Source organism: Fukomys damarensis, unplaced genomic scaffold (assembly GCF_012274545.1).
Source record: "Fukomys damarensis isolate Sample0158 unplaced genomic scaffold, DMR_v1.0_HiC HiC_scaffold_16, whole genome shotgun sequence".
In the NCBI taxonomy this organism is placed as follows: Eukaryota; Metazoa; Chordata; class Mammalia; order Rodentia; family Bathyergidae; genus Fukomys; species Fukomys damarensis.
Genome location: NW_022900928.1, coordinates 71,419,573 through 71,429,302, shown reverse-complemented (window position 1 = coordinate 71,429,302; position 9,730 = coordinate 71,419,573). Strand labels below are relative to the sequence as shown.

The following is a 9,730-nucleotide window of genomic DNA, read 5'->3' as shown; positions in this document are numbered from 1 at the left end:
GATCAACTCTTGGGTGTCTGTACAAAGAAATCTGTGATTAAATTTAATAGGCAGGTAAATTAACTGTGTTTACATCAGTGAAATGGTAAGGAAGAAAAAAATCCAGATATTCATAGAACAATTCTTCCTGATAGAAATTTCTTGATATGTCTGCTTCTTCTTGACTGGATATCTTTCTGAAATTTCTGTCTGGAGTGTTACATTGCAGATTGTGCTTATTAATGATCTTAGCCAAAAAAGAGTTACAGGCCTAGTCTCCTGTCTTTCCATTTTTTACACACACTATGAAATTTCATTACTTCAAAATGTTTTTTGTATTCTAAAAGAACAAATACAAAAACTCAATATATTCATGATACACAAGTTTACATCCAATCTTCTCACCTTCATTAAATACAATTTAGCTCCATTAACTCTATGTATAGCTATGGAAACCACGCTTCCAAAATACAGGGTCTTCCAAAGTTGTAGTAGGTGGTATGAGGTATACAATGACAAATTAGGTAGAAGAAGGGTCTTAGCTCTTAATGAATAGAAGATTCGTTGACAGGACTTTGATTTTCTGAGACCCCTGAGTGTGATACAGATGACTGTATGGCAAAATCTACCTCAAGCACCACCACCTGCAATTCTCTAGCCACACAGAAGTTAACTGTTACTAATTTTTATCAATAAAAGACATGGGAGTAAGGGAAAAGCTTTTCAAATTTCATATTCTGAAAATTTTTGTATCTTTTTCTTCTTGTTTTAACTTTCCCAATGATATCTTTGAATTATACATCTTCTCATGCATTCTATTGCCTAAGACTCCTTAAAATTTCTACCTACCTATCTATTCATCACCCATATATTCATCTATCTTGTGACCTTACATTTTTCCTAGTGATTGTAGAGACAGGGAAAAATTGAGAGCCAACGTAAAAAGCAGAGGACAAAAGATGGGCACTTGCCTGGCAAACAGGGAGCATAGTGGCTCATGTTATTCAGTGCTTTTTTTTTCCTTTCCTTCCTGACAGAAGGAAGGAGCCTCCCTGTCTACCCTTGCATTCTGAAGTCTGTACATAGATTACCTGAGTTCTGTTTCTTTTCATTTACTTTCAAAAAGAGTGACACACATCCAGTTGTGGTTCAACTTCTTTGCAGCAGTCTCCTATATGATGCCCAAGACTGCAATAATTCATACACACAGGAGATTTTAAATAACCTTGCCTTCCTTTGGGTTTTAATCCCCCAAGTCAGGCATGGAATTGAATAAGAGGGTATTTAATTAAATCCTAGAAGTGAGAAAAACATTGCTATAATTTGCCTTTTTCATGGAATAATTTTTAAAAATTCATTTAATGCCGATATCACACATATTTACATTTAATTTTTTACATTTATTTCTTTTTAATGCAGTATTGTGTTTATAAAATAAATTACACATTATTTTACTGCACAGAACAAATAGAATAGACATACTGCAGCAGTACATATGGTAACTGAGAGAATTAAAGAAACTCATGCAAACCTAGGCCCAAGAAAGTTGGGGACTAGTGCCAATTCAGGAACATAGGCAGGAAGACAGGAGGAGCAGCTTCCTGGCTCTGTCATCAGTGGGCTTAGCCATAGCAGCCTCTCGTTCCACGTGCCTCATCTCATGATGCAACTCTGATTTCCATGGTTGAGTCCCATACTTGTCCCTGTTTCCAGGGCATGGGATACAATGGAATGGAGATGGCAGTTTTCAAAGGATGGGGAAAAGACTACTACCCTGAGAAAGAGGGAAAAAAGTGTTGAAAGATCAAAATGAATTATTAGCTATCACTTGAAGTATCTGTCTTAGACTCCTTGTATCTTTTGTGGCTTCCATGTTAAATGTCTTGAATAATCACTATATACTGGGTAGGTGCATGGAATTCCTAATTATATATGCAGAGAAGAATCCCATATATTCCAACAAATATTGAGTAGCAAGTCTATGTCAGGAATTGGTTACTCACCAAGAGAAAAGAAAGGTCAGTAGGAGAAGCTTGATTAGACATATTCGCTCAGTTCAAAAAATGTCTAATCTACATGGAAGAAAAAGAATTATACAGTCTTATTTAAACTTCAATACTGTAATGACATCTACAGATAAGGAAAATAAGGATCAAAGATGTAACATGCCCAAAACTTTGGAGTTTGCCTTAGAAGGATTTGAGATTAAACCAGTTATTTTTAGAAATTTTTTACTATAAAGTTTTTTATTATAAAGTTTCTAACCATAAATTTTTGATGTTTAGAGAATATATGGGTTGCTCCATGATTCTAAATACATCTTCAATTTTTATTGAAAAGTATTGTTTTTCTTACACATCTCGCTAACAGTAAGAGAGTAGAACTGATAATTTTGCCATCTTACTTCTCCTGGATTATCTTTAATGTTTTGGCTGGAAAAATATTTTGTATGAATAAAAATGATAGTAAATATACTTTTAACCATCAAATGAAAGTCTTTTAAACTTGTCTTTGTTTGGCAAAAATTCCTTCAAAGAAAACAAATATGATGGACTATTTTAGATCTTAATTGAATGCTTTAGAATCAAGGTGGAATGTGCTACAGTGATCTAAGTCACAGTGAAAACATTTTTTAATCCTCCTAAAAGGTCAGGTGTTCTCTGTAATGATACCCATTGCAGATTAAGTAGGGATCAAATTACAATAAGATAAACTTTAACAAAATGTGCAATACATTTTTTATGTGTTCTTATACAGTAGTTCTTTTCTTCCACATCAAGCATAAAGATAATCCAAAATTGTAAGTAGTAAAAGCAAAATGGCAAGTTGTATTTTATTCATATTAATAAGCAAAATTCAATGTTTGATCCATTCTTTGGTAAAATAGAGATTTTATATGTGTTTTGAACATATCAAACATTTTAATGAGCTATACATGTGTTTTAATTAATAAGAATAGTATGGATTTATAGTATAAAGAAATGCTTTCAAAATATGTATATACAGTATTATGGAATGGCTAAAGAAAGCTAATTAACAAATATTTCCTCATATAATTTTTTTTGCTTTTGTATTTTTTGTTTGTTTTGTTTTGTTTTTTTGAGACAGGGTCTCACTATGTAGTTGAGACTGACCTGGAACTCACTATATAGCCCAGGTTGGTCTCGAACTCACAGTGATCCTCCTGCCTCAGCCTCCCAGAGTGCTGCGATTACAGGTGTATGCCACCATGCCCGGCCCCTCATATAATTTTTTAAAATAATAACACTTAAAATTTACTATCAAAATTTTTAAAGGATACAACACTGGTGTAACCACATTGTACATTGGATCTCTTGAACTCACTCCTCTGTTTAACTAAAATTTTGTGTCCTTTAAACAATATCATCAGCTCTCCCCAGACACACTATGTATCCTTGCCAAGGTAGACACCGTTTTACCCTCTGCTGCTATGATTTCAAATGTTTTAGGTTCCACACATAATAGAGGCTATACTTATCTTATCTCACTCTGCCCCACTTATAGGGAACGGGGAAGGGGACATTACCAGGACCTCTGCCATGGCTCCTGGCCTGTGAGCCACCACAGCACTAGGCAAATTCAAGAACAGACAGAAACCAGACTTAGACTGGAGAAGCTGAGTCTTGGGTCCTGTTTGTGCTGCAGGTGGCAGCAAAAAAAGAAGGACCCCAAGCACATCCTGTATTTATTCAATGCAGTTGTGTGGAGGAATAGAAAGCAGAGTATGCTTTGAAGGCATCTAATAAAATATTGCCAAACAGCTGGCATGGTGGTGCCAGGTAGGGCTATTAGAGAGTGAGCACTGTTTATCGTGCTTTGGTCGAACAAGCTTGTACTGGGATGGAGTGCAATTAGGACTTAACCCATTGGGTCATTGAGAAGCCATAATTCAGGGGAAAGTGTTTTAATTGGGGTCACACTGACCTCAGCTGCATGTAATTCAGCAGAGTCCCGCCACTTCACAGACCAGAGCCTAGGTTTTCATGGCAGCCATTGAGGGAGGGGCTATACTTGCCCAGGCTCCCCACCTGACATGCCCATTTGAGTCACATAGAGCTTCAGTCAGACACCTGGCATAAAACAATACAGCTGAATTATGACAAGCAAGAAGCATTTGCCAGTCATAGCCCGCTATGATAGGATGTCTCCTACACACCACACTCTCATTTCACTTAGCATAATGACCTCCATGATTTGTAAACGATATGACTTTGTTCTTTTCTAGGCTGAAATTTTTCTCCATTTGTTCAGTAAATATGGGAATACAGTCAGCCATTCAATATCTTGATATACTTCTATCTTTTTAACTTTTTCTTTTATTCACACTTGACTCAGCAATACTATGAAGCCAGGATTTTTATTCTCTCAATAGACAAAAAATGTCAGGTTAAAAAACTTGCACCCTTTAAGAAATTTAATTTATTCAAATTTAGACCCATTCATTGAAGTTTGCAGTATATAAGCATCAAACCTGATAGCCAGAACCATATAAAACTAAATGACAGAACAGGGTGCTTGATCTCACTATGGGACACAAAAAGGCTTCAAAGAACTAGTAGTGAAAGAAGGTCATTCTTTTCTCTAGTTATTTTAGCTGTCACTCTGACTCCTTGGTTAAACCAGGTTGGGCCTGTACTGATGGTACTACTGTTTCCACTTTAGTGAAAAATGAACAGTTTCCATGCAGGATCCATTAAATCTATATTTCCACACAACTCCCCAATAACGCCTCTAATGGAGAACATAAAAAACTTGCTGATTGTTTTTTGTCTTCCACTTGGGAGTAGTTCCTGTTTTCATTTATGTGAGTTAGAAACTAGGAGGTTAGTAGAGGTCTTAGGCTCAAACCCATATTCATAGTCATCCCAATTGGGAATGGACAAAAAAATCCTACTGAAGAGAATAATTTTGATAATTAATTTGTATCATTGCTAAACTGCCTGGTATGTAATCTTTCTCTACAAAACCCCACCAGAAAGGGTATAGGGAGGGGCAGGCAGCTGATTCATTATGGAAAGGACACGCTAGAGAGAAGATTTGAGTAATTTGGAAGTAATTATAATACTGGTCAATAACTGAATAATTAGCTACTAAAGACAGGAAGAGGTTAGGTGGAGGAGAAAAGATCATGTGCATGCATTGGAAGATCCAAGATCATTTATTTATTAAAAATCTATCAGCTTCTATAATGATACGCCAGAACTGCTCTGTTCTGGAGAATAGGAATTAGTCATGATGTATTTTCCCAGTTAACTACCATCCAAGAGGAGAAGACAAGCATTAATGAATGTTTATCAACTGTAATCATTTTATGTGGTCAGTAGTGGGAAAGAAAGTTGAGTGGGATGCAAAGTTGAAGCAGAGGAGTGTCTTCCTCAGTGGTTCCCTCATGCCCCTGCCCACCTCAGTCGCTTGCACTTGCATCTTGGTCTGTATAGCCGGATGGGGTTTCTGGATGGAGGGGAAGGAACTACATAGTGAACGACCTCCAAGGTGAGATCTGAAGAGTGAGCCACTGTGCAGTGAGAGCAGGATGAGGCCCTCTATGGGCAGCCTGCACCCAGACTGTGTTCGAAGAGAACACAGTGCATTTGAAGAATCATAGGAAAGAGAGAGAAAGAGGTCTGTGTGAGACACAGCCCTGAGAGAAAGAAGAACAAGGATCATTCAGGCCCCTTTGTCTCTTCTAAGTGTATGACCTCTGTGTTAGGAGATTTACAATACATGAAGGTAGTTGAGCAGCCTTGTATTTCAATTAAAAAATGAGAGAAAAAGAATGTGAAAAGTTAATCCTAGTGACAATAGAAATAGTGTTTTCTGGGAGCAAGAGATACTGCAAGACACATAGCATCAATAGACTGCAGAATTTTGAAATAACTTGGTCAGAAGAAAGGAGAAAAGACAGAGTAGGTCAAAGAAATGCTACAGGGAATGTGTGTGGGCTAAGGCCCTCCTAATGGCTTATGGTTAATGTCTTCAGAATAGATCTTATTTTTTCTTTTTAAATTTCTATACCTGAATGCACCCTGGGACACTTATTTCAATTCCCATGATCAGGACAGGCCCCTCTGGAGATATCTCCTGGGGACACCCAGAGGATTAGCACCAACAGAGGATAGGAATGCTCATGCAAATGAGAATAATAGAATCCCACACTGTGGGATTCGAACACAGTATTACAAGTGAATTTAAGTGTGATGTATAAACTGTGTAATAGCCATTATACCATTGGACATCAAGGTGACTATTTATATTCTCCTAAATAATTACTCTGAATTTTTCCATTAGCTCAGATAAATGGCTTCACTTGACCCATTCTTGAAAACAGCTTTTTAAAAACAAATGTGACAATATAATTGTCAAATAATAAAAATAACACTAAGTGTAAGTGAAAGAACCCCCAAATAAAATCATCCATTTTAACATTTAGGTAAACATTTTTTCAATTTTACAGTTTATGGAGATAAAAATAACATATAAGTGACCACCACATTTTTACATTCATTTGCAGTGAAAAAATGTCTATATCCTGCCTGTTTCTCCATCAAGTTACTTGCTTGTTCTTGCTGCTGTTGTCAGATTTAAGATGTAGTATGCATGTATGTGCATATCTGTTTTAAACAAAATCTGTTAGGTTTTTTTTTTTTGGTACTGGGGTTGAACTCGGGTCCTTGCGCTTGTTAGTTATTTTTTGTATATGAAAGTTTTAGTATGTGGTAAATGTTGGTTTTTTTTTCCCCCTCCGTACCAAACACAATGCTACTTCAAAAGGGGCTAGAAAAGTGGTTATTCAGATTTTTGCTTCTAATATATCTTCAACCTTAATTAAAAATGAATATACATTTGAATTAAATTGGTTATGTCTTAATCATTTAATTCATGTTATTTCTATGACATTAAATATGTACTTTCTCAATTTGTATGTTTTAGTAGCATTCATTCATTCATTCATTCATTCATCTAAGAATCTAAGCTGGGAGCTTATTATGTCACTGTACGAGGTCCTCTTCATACTATAGGCATATAACAAGCAGAATCTCTACTCTTTCAAGAATTTCCATTATCTAGAAATGAAATCAATTGAGCATGCAAACATGCATGTTATAAATATCTGTTCACCAGCACCATCCAGGCTTCACCAGGTGTATTGGTGTGTGCGTTCTTCCACAATAACCAACATTCACACAACAGCAAATGAATACCATGCTTATCTTGTCCAGCATTTCATCTAGGATGGGCCCCCTGTGTTCTTTTTCTCTTCATTCACAATTTAGTATGTTAAGCAGTATATTTTATTTGAGTTTTTCACTTCTGTGTCATTGTTTTTTATGGTTTTCAGTAAGATGAACTTCGGGGAGTAAAAACGGAATACAAAAAGCACAAAATATAAAAGTGTTATGAAAATGAAGAACTGATGTACCTGTGGAAGCCCCAGTAACCACTACCCCTTTTTCTCTTTAGATTCTGAGAAAATTGAGAAACAATTACCTACTCCAGTCTTGTTGAAGGTCAAGGTAGAAAACATTTCTTGTAAGGGAACCAAATGAGCATTATAATTGAAACAGTAATTATGCCATTTTCTCTTCTGCAATATTGGATAGGAAGGTTTTCTCAATGCATTTGCACTACAAAAACAGGGTAGTGCCAGCAGGTTTTAGGACGAAAATTATGCCACAGTAGGACTCAAGAGAACTGGGCCAAGGCCTGGCTTTATCATCACTGTATGTCTCATAGAGAGCAAGACACTATTGCTCTACGTACAGGTTGGGGTCATTGGCAGAAGAAAACAAATGAAGAGTAGAGTCAATGTATAAATGGCCTATGCCAATGCTATTTATCAACTGTTTAGTGAACAAGTTCTTTATATCATGATCTCTGGAGAACAGTCATGAGCGATAATAAGCTGGAAAACAGGTTATTCTGAAGATTCATAAAGTAGCGGGATTAGAGCAAGGATTTGGGCAGCAATGGGACATGAATTTGAGGTCTGATTTGCTGATTAATGGGCAACATCAGAGCTTCTTTTTTGAGACCTCCCAAAGTTTTTCACAGAAAATACAAAGACTACTTTTTAGAGGTGATATGAAGATTCAATTAAATGATAAATGTGAAAAATGCATAACAATGCCCGGAAAACAGACCATGCCCTACAAATGTTAGCTATTTGTCTTTGATAGATAGAAGAACTTAAATGCTTACAGGAGCAAAATTAGAATAATTACATCCTAAGGAGAGCATAATTATAAAGGAAAATATTTTTAATTCATAGAAGTCCTATAGGCTGTGCTTCTTAGCTACAGGTCCTCTGTCTTCTACTGAGCAGACACAATTGCTTGTTATGGGTAAAATAAATCTGTCTTCAATAGCTTGTTATGCCCATTGGACTTCTTACCCAAGAATAATTCATGGAAAATAATATTAATGATAGACTATAGAGAACTAGAGGCACATTAATATATAAAATCTTATAGGCAAACCAAATGCATTCCTTTCAGAGGAAGTGTTTTGTAATGTGTACTCATTTATATAAAAGAAGGAAGGGGTCACAATAAAAGACAAAAAACTTTTTAAATTCTTTATAGATTTCAAAATTCATTCCTGAACAGAAAGCACAATATTTTGGAATACCTTCTTCAGAGAATTTTTCACTTCCTTGTTCCTCAAGGAGTAGATTAATGAGTTCAGCATGGGTGAAACTATATTATTTAATATCTGTACCACAGCACCAAGCAGGGGGTTGGGAGCGCGCTGCAGATAGATGATGATTACAGGTCCGTAGGCACAGAGGACTGCCATGAGGTGAGCGCTGCAGGTGGAGAAAGCTTTCTGCCTGCCCTCTGCTGAACGGATCCTCAGAATGGCAATCCCAATGTGTGTGTAGGAGACACAAATACTGAATAAAAGCAGTAAAGCCAGAAGGCCAACATTAATGGAACCCACTCTCTGGGCCAAGGAGCTGTCATTACAAGCCAGGGGTAAAAGTGCAGGAATGTCACAGAAGAAGTGGTCCACGTGGCTGGGGCCACAGTAGTTCAATTGAAAGGTGAAGGAGGTCAGGGTCGTGGCCAGAAGACAACCTATCAAGAAGGATACTGTGACCAAGCTGACACAGACCACAGGTTTCATGATAAGCATGTATCTCAGTGGGTGACAGATGGCAACAAAGCGATCATAAGCCATCACAGAGTAGAGGCATCCTTCAGTGGAGCCCAGAAAATGATAGAAGAAGAGTTGTATAGCACATCCCTCATAAGAGATGGCTGGGTTCTGGCCAGAGAGATAAAGTAGCATCTTGGGACAGGTTACAGATGGGAACAACATGTCAAAAACTGATAGAAGTCCCAAGAAAAAATACATGGGTGTGTGAAGGGTAGAGGAAGATGTGATTGCAGTCAAGATAAGTGAATTTCCCAGCAGTGTGAAGAAATAGACGAAGAAGAAGATGACAAAGAGCATAGGCTCCAATCCCTCTGTCTGAGGTATTCCCAGTAGAATGAACTCATGCAGCAATGTGCGGTTTCTCATAGTCCTGAGAGGGTGGTCTTGGTTTGCACAAGAGACAGGAAGACACGAATGTGGAGGCTAATTTTTGACCTACATAATACCAGTGCATTCATTGACACTAATTTTTGTTTACAGATAAATATGATTTTGAAAATAAGAGTTAGGAACTCTTCCAAAGATACAAAGGAATAGCAAAGCACATGTGTGACTTTATATATTGCCAAAT

General features: G+C 36.9%; 1 protein-coding gene across 1 annotated transcript; it reads right to left on the bottom strand.

Annotated features, from left to right (window-relative positions):
* Positions 1–8,592: 8,592 nt before the first annotated feature.
* LOC104858017 (olfactory receptor 148) lies at positions 8,593–9,525 on the bottom strand. The gene has a single exon (XM_010618096.1). It carries the CDS (start codon positions 9,523–9,525, stop codon positions 8,593–8,595), a length of 933 nt encoding a protein of 310 aa, XP_010616398.1.
* Between the last annotated feature and the right edge of the window lie 205 nt (positions 9,526–9,730).